This window comes from Gossypium hirsutum, chromosome D10, assembly GCF_007990345.1.
Source record: "Gossypium hirsutum isolate 1008001.06 chromosome D10, Gossypium_hirsutum_v2.1, whole genome shotgun sequence".
NCBI classification, from domain to species: domain Eukaryota; kingdom Viridiplantae; phylum Streptophyta; class Magnoliopsida; order Malvales; family Malvaceae; genus Gossypium; species Gossypium hirsutum.
Window position 1 is genome coordinate 10,769,642 of NC_053446.1, and position 16,448 is coordinate 10,786,089.

Consider the following 16,448-nt stretch of genomic DNA (forward strand, 5'->3'; position numbering starts at 1 on the left):
TAATTCCTATCAATTTCGAAAGTGAACAACTAAAAAAATTAATCATGGAATTAATGTCTTCTATCAATTGTACATAATTTTAATTGGTATAATAACAAATTTAACTTTGAATGTCATTTTGGCCTTAATTCTATAAAATTTAACAAATTTAGCCTCAACATATACACATTTACACAAATATTGTAGGATAAGTATGTTAAATACTTAATTTAAGACCAAATGGACAGCATGTTTAAACTTTGAGAGCTAAATTTGTTAATATACACAGTTACACAAACATTGGACTCAACATGTGTTGAATTTTGATTATTGAAGTGTTAACAAAAACCTTAATTAGTGTTCTCTTAACCATTATTTATTAATTTGTACTATAAATTGAATTATTAGGAAAGAAATATAAATGGAAGAGAATTTTGGTAATAAAAACGATGCTGTTTTGAGATGTTTGGTTTTGAGTCGTCGTTTTCTATTTTAATTTGTGACGCGTTGTCGGAAATGGCTCCACTTAAAATTATTTTGTAAGATGATCTTCTTAAGACTCGGTTAGAAGGAAAGTGAACAAGACTCTCGGCTGGGTTCTTTGTGGTTAATTTAACTCCTTGGAATTGCGCGTGGGGGGTTGAATCTTCTATCTCGGTTGGCTCTTTCCGCCGACAGATACCGTTGTTTTTCACTTTCCAAATCAATAACACGTGCGCAAATACAATCCCAAAATTTTTGGGTTTAATCATCTAATCTGAATAACTAATATCAAAGTTTAAACATTATAAGAATATATCTAATTTTAAATAGATAATATATAATAAAATTTAAACTAAAACAACTTCTATTTATGAGAATTTCACATATACACAATTTAAATTCTGAAACTTCAGTATTGCATTTGACAGCCCAGCCTCATTTGTAGTGACGGGGTTAGAAATTATTTTTGGAGATCGGAATTAAATTGTATATTTTTATTATAGTAAAAATGTGATTTCACCATTTTATATCTTTATAACTTTTAAAGGATTAATTGAAATTGTATCATTTTTTAGGGCTAAAGTATAAATTTTAAAATTCTATAAATTATAAAGGGTTTATAAAAAAATTTTATTTTAGGGACAGGGGAGCCAGTTTTAGGAGACAAGGATTGGAAATTTTTGTATCTTTATGTTCGACTTTTTTATTAAAATAATTTGATTTTGATGATTATGTTTTTTGTTATATATATTTTATAAGAATGTTTAAAATTATTGAGAATCCAACTTTAGAATTTTATAACCAATTTTTTTCTTTTTTAGAGATCATTTGTGGGGGCAAAATATAAAAAAAAAGCCCTATTTTTTAAAAATTTATCGAAATGGGCCCGGTATTTTATTATTTACCGGAATGGGCTATTTTTCTCGAAATCGCGTCCACGTCAGCGCGATGTCAGGGGACGTGTCAGCAAATCGCGTCCACATCAGCGCGATTTGCTTACGTGGACACAAATCGCGCCTACGAGTACGCGATTTGCTGACATATCCCCTGACATCGCGCTGACGTGGACGCGATTTTGGGGAAAATGACTCATTCCGGTAAATAATAAAATACCGGACCTATTTCGGTAAATTTTATAAAAATAGGGCTTTATGTGTAATTTGCCCCTTTTTTTGGTATTTTGCCCCTAATAATACATATTATAATACATATTAATGTATTACTGTAATATGTAGCTCAAATTATGTATTGTAGTTAATATTCATAATATTGTAGCTCAAATTGTCAATCCATCTATACTATTGTACTAATAATCTATATTAATGTAATATTGAAGAGTTAATTGATTAAAAAAATAAATGCAACAAGTACAAAAAAGATTCAAAATTATTACCAACAATATTTGAACCAAGGTACTAAGGGAAAAAAGCAAGCATCTTAACCAACTAAGCTAAACTAATTAACTAATATATTATAAAAATATTGTTATTATCTTAATTATATTACTTACATTCTAACGATTTATTGGACCTATTCCATACACGTGTCAAATCAGAAAAAATAATACAACAATTCTGTAAAAAAAATCCGGTGTTTACTTCAAATAAATAAGGAAAATAATGATTTGAATGTTTCAAAATTTAATTTTAAACCGAAAAAATCAAAATTTAGAGGCAAAAAAGGATCTTTTTCGACGAAAACTGCGGCAAACTGCCTTCGGCTGTTTGTCAGCACGTAGACCTCGAAAAGTTATTCGAAATCAAAAAAAATCGTCTCAATCGGACAACCGAGCCAAAAGTTATGGCCTTTCAAAGTTTTTAAAGCTAAAAACATAAACTGTTCATGAATTATTGCTTCCACGTCAGCAAATCGCGCTTACGTGGACACGATTTGTTGCCATATAAGTAATCGCGCTGACGTGGACGCGATTTGCTGACACATCCCCTGACATCGCGCTGACGTGAACGCGATTTCGAAAAAAATAGCCCATTCCGGTAAATAATAAAATATCGGGCCCATTTCAATAAATTTTAAAAAAATAGGGCTTTTATGTGTAATTTACCCCATTTGTGGTAAGGGGATTAGTCACACCTTGGTTTCAAAAAAAAAAGTAATAGAGATAGATTAAAATATGTCATAGGTCATTGTACTATTCATAAATTTAAAATGTTGTTTTTGTACTTTTATTTTAGGAAATTAGTCTTTCTATTCTTTAGATTTTAAATTTTAAGTCCAATTGTTAACACTGTTATTTTTTGTTAAATTTATTGGTGTGACATTTTAAAATAAAAAATATTCACTTTATAATCACGTGACTAAAAAATAACATCGTAATAAATTTAAATTTAACAAAATAATTTTATTAATGTTAATCGATGAACTTAAATTTTAAATTTAAAAAATAAAAGACTAATCTCCTCAATATAAAAATTAAATTCTAAATTTATAAAAAGTGTAGGATCTTATAACACATTTTAACCAAATAAATATGATAATATTCATTATTAATAATATTATTTATTAATAGTACCAATGTTTTTTTAGTAGTACAATTTAGATGACTAAAGTCCTTCTGTAAGTAGAATCATTCTCATATTAAGGTTTTTTTTTTAAATGTTTACCTGTTATTAAGGCTTAAACTTTAGAACTTTTAATAACTAATATAGATAAAAAAAAAAGGTGAAATCCCAATGTGAAAATATTTATTAAGTTCAGGGTGTAACTTGGATAAAATATTCGGATCGCAATTTAAAAAAAATTACCAAGTTCAAGCCCCAAAATGTGATTTAACCATTTTTTAAATATACAACAAATGAAATCCATCTATTTATTTATTTTTGTAAGTATGATGAAATATTTTTATACTACGCACCTAAAAGTATTTGACACTCTGTGTTACCTATTTGATTCTTTAATTTTATAAAAAAAATATATTATAACTTTTTATTTAATTTTTCGTCTTTTTTAACACTTAAATTTATGATTTTTTGGTCAAGTCACTCTAAATTAGATAAAAAAAGTTAACTTTTTTTTTAATTTTATTGATGTGACATACACATGGATGACACGTTAATGTTTAATTATTTTTTAAATTTTAAAAAATTCAAGACAATTATAAAAATTATTTTTAAAAAAATAAAAAAATTTTAAAAAATTTAATATTTTTTAAAATTTAAAAAACTAATTAAATGCTTACATATAATCCATATGACAATTTACATGTAACAATCACGTCAACAAAATCAACAAATGTCAACTTTTTATTTATTTTAGGATGATTTGAGAAAATATAAATTTAAACATTAAAATATATGAAAAATTAAATATTTTAAAATTAGAGAGTAAAAAAATTATTATGCTTTTAAATTCTAAAGACAGTCCGAACGGTATTCCAGTACTTCTAGTGAGTTCCTTTTTGCCTTTAGAAATGGCTCTGTTTCGATTTTCATTTTTGAGGCTACATGAAAGAAACGGGGGCAGAACCTGACGAACACAACTTAGCAATAAATCTGGCGAGCGTCCTTATCGCATGTTTTGGCGTACACCACTTTGCCGTCTCTCTGACGAACCCCTTTATGATTTTCTTCTTTTTGATTTTCTGCAAGAAAGCCGTGAAATTTAATCAAGCTTTTAATGTATGTTGCTGGAGTTAAAAGTTGAATGTCGGATACATATATTATAAACAAGGGTAAACTCGGTACCTGATGTTTTGGTTTGTTATTTAATTTTTAGGGTGTTTTTATTTTAGTCATTTAATCTCTAGCGGCCATTTAATATACCCATTAAATGCGATCTAAGAAGCGCTCTCGAATGACCCCTCGGTAGTACTACTAGCCATCCGCACGTTTAGCATCTCCATTAGACCACCCGTTTTTAGTGACAAGCTCCTATCTTTACGAGGAAACCATTAAGAAATTATTGAGGCATAATAATTTTGTACTACCTCTGTAAAAGGAATGTCAAAGTAAATTTCATTGAAGACAACCAGCTTATAACAGACCTACCAACCTAATTAATGATGTGGCTCTATTAAGCAAAGGGACCTTTCTTCTATACCCAGCACATAATATTGAAGGGATCTCTTCTCCAACTCTTAGACGAATAATTTTCATTGTTGAATTTATCTAATAATTAATTAAAATTGTATTTTAAATTTTTAATTTAATTTTTTAGGATAATAGTATTTAGAATAAATTAACCAAAAAGATTTCAAAAATTATGACACTCTTGGTTTGCCAAACATTTTAAGTATTTTTTTTTGTCTTAATTTCAAAATTGATAAATTGATCCTTTTAAAAAAAATGAAATAATTTAATCCTGGTCAATTTCGAAAGTGAATAACTAAGCACAATTCATCACGACATTAATATTTTCTGTCAATTTGCTCAAACATTTATTAGTATAATGACAAATTTAGACCTCAAAATTTACACATTTAGTCAATTTGCTCCTAATTTAACAAATTTAGTCCGCAACATTTGTATAAATGTGTAAATGTTGAGGCTAAATTTGTTGATTTTTTTTAGAATTAAGGTCAAAATGACAAAATATGTAAGCATCAAAAGCATCAAAGACTAAATTTGTTATTATACCAATCAAAATTATGTACAATTGACGGAAGACATTAACGTCATAATTGATTGCCCTTAGTTGCTCACTTTCGAAATTGACAAGAATTAAATTGTTTCGGTTTTTTTAGAGGGTTCAGCTTGCTCAATTTCAAATTTGAGAGGGTCTGCAGAGGTCTTTTTACCTTTGTTTTTTTTAATTTTTTTCATAGATTCTTTTATACAACTAATTTTAATAGAATTAATAATTTAACTAGAAATTCTATTATACGTGTATACGTGCGAAAACCACTTATTTAGAATAGAAATGCATGTTTAAAAATAACATATAATAAATAATGAAATGTATGGTTTGTAACTAATTAATAATAACACATGAAATGTGTATGATATTAAAATAAAAAATAGATTAAATTGTAAGTAAAACGAAATTTAAACATATAAATACATTATATTAAGAATATTAAATTAGTACAATTGTTTATCATAGTGTTGTGATCGATTCTAAGTTAGTGTCGAGTTAATTTGTGACACCAATTCAATCAATAACATTATTAATACTAGAAATTCTATCTCACGCTTATATGTGTGAAAACTACATATTTAGAATATATGAGTGTGTTTAAAAATAATATACATTAAATAATAAAATGTATGGTTTGAAAATAATTAATAATAACACATTCAATATGTACAACATTAAAATGAAAAAATATATTAAATTATGAGTAAAACAAAATTTAAACATGTAAATACATCATTACTAAATGAACTACAATTGTTTTGCTTTGTCATGATCTTGAGCAATGACATCGCCACCTAGAATTTTGCTTTGTTTCTCGTTGCAACGTCAGATGTCCCACGTCACGACGTGACTCACTGTTTTCACAAGAATCAACCTGTTACAAGTTCAAAAGGACCTAAAATTCCATATATACATTTCATTCAACCAATTCACCTATTCCGCAACCGCATATGATACAAAACATACCAAAACGATACATTGAAATAGCATTTAAACAACTAAGTTCCAAGTTTAACAATTTCAATACAAAACCGACTTAAAACCCTAGGTAAATGCCATTTACAATAAAAAAAAGGGTACTTTACAAACTTTGTTGAGTCGGAAACGATCGCCTGGATGCTGGCTTCAATTCCTAGGGTTTCAAGAGATACCTAAACCTAAGCATAGAGAAAACAACCCGTACACTAAACAATAGGGCTCAATAGTACTTACATAATTCAAGATATTTCAATTTAGTACAAAAAACATAACACAAAGCATATAAACTCAAAATGTAGCCTACATATGTCCTTATACATGTACAATATAAAAAACATGCATAACTTATTTGGTAAGTAAGTTTACCAAAATTTTTAACATTGTCATTCATATTTTACTTCTATTAATTATCTTTCAATTACAAACAACACAATATATTAATCCAACCAGTCTATTTTAAATCATTCCATTACTTACCTCATACTTACCGGTTAATCCAGTTTTGGAGTCTACTGAGTCGTTCACATTTGTTTCGGCCTTTAAGGCTCGATTCCCTTTTTTGCTTTGAACATTAAGATGTTTACCTTCCGTTTCAATTTCATATATGCACACATTTAAATTCTGAGCATTATATTAGTTCATTCTATTATAAACAATCAAACATAGTATTATCAATCCCTATTAACACAACTCGAACGGATACACGAATCGTCCAACCAACACACTAACTAGCACCGAAGTGCAATAATAGAATAATTGAGTAAGAAAAATTGGCACGTAACGTGAATACTAGTACTTGAGATGCATCTTGGTGCACGAATCTCGTACTAATGCATGAAGTGCATCTCGACACATAAGCACATAACCCCGTACACAATCCAATCCTATGGCATGCCAACTATATCCGATTCAGCCTGACTAGTTAATAGGGTATTAACGTTCAATTCATATTCCATAATCACAATTCATGAACCTATCATGTAACACAACATATCTCAATTTAATTTCATACCAATTATTACATATCAATTAATTACACCACTTTCTATTCTATTCAATTTAGTCCATGTTCGATGTAAAATCTTAAACATAACAATTCAATAAAAATTTTCATATTATTGCAATGAACTCATCCCAATAACTCATCATCCAATAAATATGTATACTAAATCAAGTAATTCTATCCCAAATCATAAAAATACAAACCGAGGTTTTGCGCGTCACTCGTCGACGATTTTTGATTTTCCTCTCCCTCTCGACGAATCGATGTTGCCATTAGCTATGAATAATCACAAAACATATTACATTATCAATTTCTAGCCAGATCAGAATCAAATATCAAATTTCACAAAATTTTCAAATTATTCAATTTAGTCTCTAAAACTGGAACCAGCATAACTTTCAATATAAAGCCTCGGATTAAAATCTGATTTCACCAAAACTCATTAGGGACCCTCTATTTTGAATCCCTACCAAAAAGTCATGAAAATTTTTCATTTTATTCAATTTGGTCTCTAATTTACTAAACTAACAATTAAGTTTTACAATTTAGTCATTTTCTTATACTGAGCTTAATTTCTGACAATTTAACACCAAAATCATTCAATTCTCTATCATGGAAACTTTCTAAAACTCTAATACTTTTACTAATTTGTACATGAGTTAGCTAAATCAAGCTCTCATGATTCAATTTTCATAAAAATCAAAGAAAAATAGCTAGGGACATATTTGAAATTAAAGCCAAAACCTCAAAAATCCTTTGCTATGATGTTTTCTCTTCTTTCTTTTTTTCTTTAGAATCGGTGGAGAAGAAGAAATTCTTCTTTCCATCGCACATACATATATATACTAGGATTAGTTTGTAAATTAGTTTAATTAATCATGTATTTACTAAATAATTCTTAATTAACCTAAGTTAATAACTAATTAAGCATGACATCCACTAACATATAATTTAACCTGGTATAATTTATGTTTTAAACCTTTAGTTAATTGTAATTTAAGTCCCCAAGCCATTTACTAATTAAAAATTTATAATGATTAGATTTTACAATTTAGTCCCTAGACCCTAATTATTCACGATTTTGGCTAAATGGCTTAACAAATTTTCAATTCAATAATGCTATTACTCCATAAATATCTCTATTAAATATTTACAGACTCGGCTTATGAAAACGAAGTCTCAAAATCGTATTTTCCGACACCACTAGAAACTGGGTCGTTAAAAATTCAACCAACAACATTATCAATAAAAAATTCTATCATACGCGTATGCGTGTAGAAACTATGCAATTAGAACATAAATGCTAGTTTAAAAATAACATATAATAAATAATGAAACGTACTGTTTGAAACTAATTAATAATAAGATATGAAATATGTATGATATTAAAATGAAAAAAAAAAGATTAAATTGTAAGTAAAATAAAAATTTAAACATGTAAATACATCATAATAAGAATACAAAATGCACTGCAATTGTTTATTATGGTTTTTGCATCAATCTTAAGGTAGTGTGGAGTTCACTTATGACATCAACTCAATCAACAATATTATCAATATATATAATTGATCGAGGTAATAAACTATGCATAATACAATTCAAATGTAAATATTTTATTGAATAAAGTTTTGGTTTAGTGATAAAGTTAATGTTTTATTGATGTAAATAGTATGAGTTTAAATCAAACCACATGAAATTTTAGTGAGATTTTATTTTTAAAATAAAAAGAGTAAACCTTTGAATATATATTTTATTTTAACTAAAAAAAATATTTTCGTAATTTTTTTAACCGAATTGATGTCCTATCGATTGACTCAATAAAAACCTTTCTTTTTATTACCATCAACAACTTTAATGGTATAGATGTGGAAAATCATCAAATACGAATACTATAAAAACAAAATTTTATTCTTCTTTTCATATAAATAAATAAAAACTAATTAAACTGCAAAGCTAAGAAATAGGATGCATCAGAGAGATTTATGGGGTATTGTATATATTTAACCCGAAGACAAAAACCAATCTTTTGATTAGTTTTGTTCGGTGTATCCGAGTTGAATCGATCAGAAACTCAGCTGCGAGAGGAGGTATGAACTCAATGGAAGGTTTAGTGACTCAAATCCAGGGGCTATCAAGCACTGCCTCTGATGTTTTAATGCTGCAAAATTTGCTTAAACAAGCTAATGATTCCCTCCATGCCGAGTCGACTCGGTTGTTGCCTTTTCTCGACCAACTGGACCCTTCCAAGCACTCTCTCGGTTACCTCTATTTCCTGTGAGTTATTTTCTATGTAAAATTTTGTTTTTTGTTGTCTCTTGGTCTTTTTTAGAATTTAATGTTTGGTTGCTGAGAAATAAAGAAATATAAAATCTATTTTTTATATATATATATTTTTTTTTATGTTTAGGATGAAAAATAATTGGTATGAGTTTGATTAATGGTTGAACAGTGAGGCATGTACTGCTGGTCCAATTACAAAAGAGCAAGCTAGTTCATATGTGCTAATCATTGCTAGGTTTCTCAGTTCATGTGTTTCCGAGCAAATTCGGTTGGCTTCTCATAAGTGTATAACTCTTACTTTGAATCAAATTATATATTAAGATTACCAAATTCTCTGCTTGTTTCATCTTGGTATTGTTGATGTTGATCTCAACATGACTGCCAGTTATATCTGTTTGTAAGAGGTTCAAGGACCAACTTGTGTTACTCGGAGAGCCCTTGCGTGGGTTTGCTCTGATGCTGACGGCTATTCGGAAGTTTCAGTCATCGACCGAACATTTGACTGCTTTACACCCGGAGTTTCTTTTGCTTTGTTTGCTTGCAAAGTCCTATAAGACCGGTCATTCCGTTCTGGAAGAAGATATCTTCGAGGTTGATCAGCCAAAGGACCTTTTCCTCTATTGCTATTATGGGTTGGTTGCTTCTCAATCTATTCAATTTGCATCTCCAATTGTGCATCTAATCTTACAATCTATAACTTTACAGAGGCATGATATGCATTGGACAAAAGCATTTTCAGAAAGCATTGGAGCTTTTACACAATGTATGTTGTTTCACTAGTGCTCTGTTTTTAATTATTGGTCAAATATGAAAATTACGAAAAAAGGGACTTTGAATTAGTCTATTGTTGGGTAATTGTCTAGGTTGTGACCGCTCCTATGTTTGCCGTCAATGCTATAGCCGTTGAAGCTTACAAAAAGTACATATTGGTCTCTCTTATTCTCCATGGACAGGTATGTTCTGCAATTGACATTAAATGTGCGGATGCCGTGGTTTGTAAGAGAATAATTTCATCATTTTTGACAAAAATTCGTACTTGCAAGTTCTTCTTCGTCTCTGAATGGTGATTTGTTGTACGGTTTTCGGTTCTTTCGGTTACAGTTTTCTACCAGCCTCCCCAAGTATTCTTCTTCGGCTGCTCAGAGAAATTTGAGGAGCTTATGTCAGGTCCGAATAATTTCTAAGACTACTACTCATACCGAATTTGAAGAAGATAAAATAAAATCATAGTCTTATACCTACATAATAATAAAAAATGAAGTTCAGTACTTAATTGTCTGAATTCTTACATGTTTGCTCCTTGAGCAGCTATATTTTGATATGGAAAATAGTTATAGCAATGGAAAAATTGGGGACTTAGAGACATATGTACAGTCAAACAAGGAGAGATTTGAACATGTGAGTGCTCACTCTCGAGTGTGAGTGATGGATGCTGATATGTGTCCAGCGGACACATCCAGAGTTGTAGTTACATTTTCTGACCATCTGATAGAGGCTTTGTATTTTTTATCAGGACAACAATCTAGGGTTGGTGAAGCAGGTGGTATCATCGTTGTATAAGCAAAATATCCAGAGATTGACCCAGACATACTTAACTCTCTCCCTTCAGGACATTGCCAACACGGTGCAACTGAGTAGCGTTCGAGAGGCGGAAATGCATGTTCTTCAAATGGTAATTCCTGTTTCAGTTAATTTAAGACTGCGGCTTCGTATTTAACATGTTGCCGAGTGTTGATATCAATTTATAGATTCAAGATGTTGAGATATATGCAACCATCAACCAGAAGGATGGGATGGTCAGATTCCTAGAGGATCCTGAACAATATAAGACCATTGAAATGATCGAGCGAATTGACTCATCGATCCAAAGGTATGATTCAATATATGAATGTTATTAGTTGTGACAATATCCGGACATGAGTGAAGGAATATGACATTTAAGGTCGATATAATGTCTGATGGTCATGAATAAAAGCATTAATAAAGGTGTTTTGTGTGTTGTGTTACAGGTTGATGATCCTGTCGAAGAAGATAACACTTACGGACGAACTCATGTCATGTGATCCATCGTATCTATCTAAGGTGAGGTTGCCATTTTTGTTCATCAAAACAATTTCAGCTATCACTACGGTTAGTAACAACACCACGTGATACTGCAAATAACTCAGGGTTGCCGAGAGCGACAGAAGTTCGATTTTGATGACTATGACAGTGTTCCTCAAAGGTTTAACGTATGAGTGCTGATTCATTTGCTGGAAATTGTTAAAAGAGGTGACGAATTTTTTTTTTAATTATGTTTCAACTGTACTCTGGATTTTGGTCTTATAATAAGTGAGATTTTTGAACATTGTAATGGAAGAGTTTAGCTTTTGCACATAAATACATTCAATTGATTTCATGTAACGCCCTGTTTCTCGCAAAAAAAAAGTTAATATAATATTTGGTACATGAACTTCACACTTTTTCTAATTTGGCATCTAAACTTTTTTTGGTCCAATTTGGTACTCAAACTTTACACTTTTTCTTAAGTTGGTACTTAATTTTTTTGGAGTCCAATTTGGTACTGAACTTGACTATTTTTCTTAATTTGGTACCTAATCTTTTTTTTATTCGATTTGGTACTTAAACTTATCAAACGTTTTACAAATTGCTCCAATATACGAACAATGTTTTTTTTTTATGAGGTAGCAAAAATAACCAATGTTATATTAAGCCTAGATATTTTTAGTTTCATATAAATTGAAAAAGCTTTTCTTTTTTCTTTGGCTTAATATAACATTTGGTACTTGAACTTGACACTTTTTCTTAATTTGGTACTTGAACTTGGCATTTTTTCCCTAATTTGGTTGCTAAACTTTTTCTTAAGTTCAATTTGGTACCTAAATTTATTAAATGTTATACAAATTACACAAAACACTAACGGTGCTAAAAAACCAAATCAAAAGAAATTCTTTATTTTCAATTAATAATTAATTAATTAAACAAATAAAGCTAAAAGTAATTGAACATATAAAATACAAAAAAAATCATATTATTTATCACATGTCGGTCATACATTGATTATTTTTGTTACCTCATAAAAAACAACATTGTTAGTATGTTGGAGTAATTTGTAAAAAGTTTGACAAGTTCAAGTACCAAATCGAATAAAAAAAGATTAGATACCAAATTAGAAAAAAGAGTCAAGTTCAGATACCAAATTAGACCTCAAAAAAGATTAAGTGCCAACTTAAGAAAAAGTGTCAAATTTGAGTACCAAATTGGACAAAAAAAAGTGTCATTCCGGCAATCTATTGTTTTTTGCAACCCAATCAGCAACCTAGTTAGTGAAAAATACAAAGGACTTTGCTCGAAAGGAAAAAAAGTATAAAGATTAATTGTACAATTTAATCTAAAAATTTTATTTGAAATGATGATATTAATATGTCGTATTAATTTATTGTTACACCGTTAATAAAATTAAGGGCTTATTGTCTTCAACCTAACAAACTGTTAGTGACGAAAGGGTAATTTTAAAAAATTTAATGACCAAAATATAATTTTAAACAAACATAAGCAACTAAACCTAAAATTTAACCTTAAAAAAAGTATTAGCGAGCGAAATTCAAATATTTTAATCGAACCAAAAAATAATTTGTCTGAATTTTCGGAAGATCGGTGAAGACTCGACCAAAGTCTGATTTTCCTTTAACTACTTCTCATTTTGGCCTCTTTTTTTTTTTAGTTTTATTTTCCATTTTTTCGTTTTAGTTGATTTGGGATTCCTCTGATCAAGTCAGTTCGCTCTTTCTCTTCTTTCATCTTTGGGTTTATATTTTCTTTATTTATTTTATTCACAGTGTATGGATCTGCCATTAGATCCTCACCTTGTTAGGGTTTCTCAAGTGTTCCTTTTTGTACTTAAGCTGAACCATTTTGGGTTCTTTCTGCTATTCTTTTAATTTGTGTTTTTCATTTTTCTATGCTAAAAATCCAAACATATGACATTTTTTCTGCGTGTATGGTCATTTATCTTATGAATTTACCCAAACCCAGTTGTTTGAAGGCTTTAAAAATCCTCACTTTTTGGAGAATTAATGAATATTTGACTGAAAAGGGAGCCTTTTAGGAGTTTTCCAATATATTTCATATGAATTCTCTGTTTAATTTATTCTGCTTTTTTAATGTTATTTTTATTTAGATTGTTTTTCTTATTGATATTTAGCCAATTTCACAGGAATATCAGCTAAAATGGCTGGACGATTGATCCACCAGGTTTTAACGAGGAAACTTCAGTCTCAATCTACTGTAAGACGCTTCGCCCTTTCCTGATGTTCACATTATCTATATAATGTTGCTCCGATTCTTTATTTTTCTTACCCGAACCCAACACTCGAGTCTGACACGTAGATATGACCTCCAAGGAACCTTTAAATAGATGAAACAAATCCGTAGCACGTCCTGACCTTGCACGTGGTAGACCATATTCGTATCCGACACTCGAACTGAGTAACATAGGATATTGTACTGTACTTACACGTGGAATGAACATATGAAGACACTGTAATTTACATAGTTCTTTCTGGATTTTCTTAGATAATCTAGGAAATTGAGCTACACGTCTTTACCTTTGAATAATAATAATAAGTTTGTATGAGGATTCTTTTTGTCTGATTATGTATGATTCAATTGTGTGTCCTTCATGGTTTGCAACTAAATGGAAGATATAATTTCACCTATGTTTTTAACACCCCTATTCAACACATTTTTGGACATGAGTACGAGGATATGATCCTCCAAGAACTTTCCAAATATATAGAACAACTCGGGAAAAAAAAATCATGCCTGTTCCTGAAACTCATAGCTGAGTCTGAGTAACATATATTTTCGCATGTTTTTTTACAGGTTCCGACCTTTTCATGGTTTACATCAAGAAAATTTAATGAGGAAGCAAGATATGCTGGTATGAGGACAGTTGCACTTCTTGGAGCTGGTATTTCTGGTTTTCTAGGTTTTGCAGCAATAGCGTCAGCTGATGAGTCAGAACATGGGTTAGAAGCTCCGAATTATCCTTGGCCTCACAGTGGCATCCTCAGCTCATATGACCATGCTTCGTGAGTTTTACGCCTCTCCTTAACCGAATAAACTTTCAAAAAGGTTCTCCAAATATGAATCTTAATGATAGTTGAAACTTGAAACCAGGTTATCAGCCTATCACTTAAGTTTGAGACCATCAAGTCTTCAAATTAGTGATGGTTTCTTCCTCTTTAGCTTCTATGACGTCCCATTCTCTGCACAAGGAGAAACCTCGTAAATCAGTTTCAGTGTCCGATTGCAAGAATAGGCTGCTTCTCTTCCCTAGGAGTCAAATTAAAATCTTTCGGCATAATTCTGATATTAGGTTAAGCATTGATAAAATATTTTAAGTTTATAGTACACAGTGTTCGTGATGTTAGATTGATTTTGAATGATCAGGATTCGTCGTGGACACCAGGTTTACCAACAAGTGTGTGCATCCTGCCACTCTATGTCTCTAATATCTTTCCGTGATTTGGTGGGTGTTGCATACACAGAGGAGGAGACAAAGACAATGGCAGCTGAGATTGAGGTGGTTGATGGACCTAATGACGAGGGTGAGATGTTTACTCGTCCCGGTAAACTCAGTGACCGGTTTCCTCAGCCGTATGCAAATGAAGCAGCAGCTAGGTTTGCTAATGGAGGAGCTTATCCTCCAGATCTAAGTCTCATTACCAAAGTAATTCTTGCCTTGATTTTTACATAACCATGGAAATTATGGATATACATCACTGAGGTGTCTTACTTTTTATTCTTTCAGGCTCGTCATAATGGTCAGAATTATGTGTTTGCCCTTTTAACTGGTTACCATGATCCTCCTGCTGGTGTTACGGTAAATTTTGTCTTACACTATCTTGCATAACACGGCATTACAAATATTGAATATTAGATCTCTATATCTTTTGTAAAAAGTGATTTAGGCGATCATATTTCTTCTAAAGCCGGGATGAAGTTTTATCTCTCTTTGTATTTGGTCCGTGTTAACTGCTGCTCTTCAATGAGAAATGCTATTGCTTTTGGATATAGACATAATTACAAAATGAAGCATTGGTGTCACTTGACTATGAATCTTTCTGTTGAATAACTTTTGTATGCATGCTGCGTATGACATGAATTTACACGTTGTTAGGCTAAACATATCTGGTCTCCAATGAATTGGTTGAAAAAATAATTACTCATTGCCCCCAACTCTATAGATTCGAGAGGGGTTACACTATAACCCGTACTTTCCCGGGGGAGCAATTGCCATGCCTAAAATGCTTATTGATGGTGCTTTAGAGTATGAAGATGGCACGCCTGCAACTGAAGCTCAGGTTGGTTTTAACTTTTCTGTTTCTTTCATATTGCCATTCTGTTCGAAAACCCTTCAATGTATTGCATCCTTTTTTGGCGTATATGGCTCACACTTCAGTATTGTCATCATGTAGATGGGGAAAGATGTGGTTACATTTTTGTCATGGGCAGCCGAACCTGAAATGGAAGAAAGGAAGCTGGTGTGTATTATTATAACAAACGATTCATTGACCAACGTTTGCTTGATGAACCTATTTCTGACATTTCTGTCATCTAATGCAGATGGGTTTTAAATGGATATTTTTATTGTCATTGGCATTGCTTCAAGCTGCTTATTATCGGCGGTTGAGGTGGTCGGTTCTCAAATCTCGCAGGCTGGTCTTAGATGTTGTCAACTAGCAGTCCCCTGGTTTCTGTCATGCTAATCTGCTTTTCTGCGGATTTGGCAATAATAGATTTTTGGGATTATCTAGCTTCTGCCCTGACCAATTACCGGTTCTTTCTCTCAAATGTTAATGGAGTGACCTGAGAATAAATAAGAACAGCATACATCAAGTTTTGCTTTGAGACATGAAGTTTTGTTTAGTTCATTCTTTTCAATGCTCTCTTTATGATAATGGCCATGAAACACATTTGTTTTGGTAAAACAGTGAGTCGTTCTTAATATTTTCATTCATTGCCCAAAACATGAAAACATCAGAAAGCAACACCTTAGGAAATTTCATAATTTTAAAAAATTATAGACCAAATCAAAATAGTAGTGCAGCAGCAGGGTCATATGCTC

General features: G+C 31.0%; 2 protein-coding genes across 4 annotated transcripts; both read left to right on the forward strand.

The window, feature by feature from the left end:
• Nucleotides 1-9,006: 9,006 nt before the first annotated feature.
• LOC107915855 (COP9 signalosome complex subunit 3) lies at nt 9,007-11,762 on the forward strand. Of its 2 annotated transcripts, XM_016845054.2 has the most exons (11): nt 9,007-9,310; nt 9,486-9,601; nt 9,702-9,948; nt 10,022-10,079; nt 10,180-10,269; nt 10,418-10,483; nt 10,625-10,714; nt 10,830-10,988; nt 11,065-11,186; nt 11,326-11,398; nt 11,485-11,762. In XM_016845054.2, the coding sequence occupies exons 1-11, from the start codon at nt 9,126-9,128 to the stop codon at nt 11,551-11,553; spliced, it is 1,275 nt and encodes a 424-aa protein (XP_016700543.2). In that variant the 5' UTR covers nt 9,007-9,125; the 3' UTR covers nt 11,554-11,762. The 2 variants fall into 2 exon arrangements, with proteins under 2 accessions (XP_016700543.2, XP_016700544.2); XM_016845055.2 differs by lacking the exon at nt 10,625-10,714.
• A 1,170-nt stretch (nt 11,763-12,932) lies between these two features.
• LOC107914229 (cytochrome c1-2, heme protein, mitochondrial) lies at nt 12,933-16,235 on the forward strand. 2 transcript variants are annotated; one of them, XM_016843072.2, is made up of 8 exons: nt 12,933-12,990; nt 13,533-13,603; nt 14,201-14,409; nt 14,771-15,050; nt 15,132-15,203; nt 15,568-15,684; nt 15,799-15,864; nt 15,947-16,235. In XM_016843072.2, exons 2-8 carry the CDS (start codon nt 13,547-13,549, stop codon nt 16,061-16,063), a joined length of 918 nt encoding a protein of 305 aa, XP_016698561.1. In that variant the 5' UTR covers nt 12,933-12,990; nt 13,533-13,546; the 3' UTR covers nt 16,064-16,235. The 2 variants fall into 2 exon arrangements, with proteins under 2 accessions (XP_016698561.1, XP_016698560.1); XM_016843071.2 differs by having other exon boundaries at nt 12,953-13,090.
• Nucleotides 16,236-16,448: the final 213 nt, after the last annotated feature.

Excerpts from the sequence above, each read along its gene's own strand:
- LOC107915855 (XM_016845054.2), top strand. The coding sequence starts at position 9,126 with ATGAACTCAATGGAAGGTTTAGTGACTCAAATCCAGGGGCTATCAAGC. Across the intron at positions 10,715-10,829 it reads ACAAGGAGAGATTTGAACAT|GACAACAATCTAGGGTTGGT; the intron begins GTGAGTGCTCAC and ends ATTTTTTATCAG. Across the intron at positions 10,989-11,064 it reads AAATGCATGTTCTTCAAATG|ATTCAAGATGTTGAGATATA; the intron begins GTAATTCCTGTT and ends ATCAATTTATAG.
- LOC107914229 (XM_016843072.2), top strand. The coding sequence starts at position 13,547 with ATGGCTGGACGATTGATCCACCAGGTTTTAACGAGGAAACTTCAGTCT. Across the intron at positions 14,410-14,770 it reads AGCTCATATGACCATGCTTC|GATTCGTCGTGGACACCAGG; the intron begins GTGAGTTTTACG and ends TTGAATGATCAG. Across the intron at positions 15,865-15,946 it reads AAATGGAAGAAAGGAAGCTG|ATGGGTTTTAAATGGATATT; the intron begins GTGTGTATTATT and ends CATCTAATGCAG.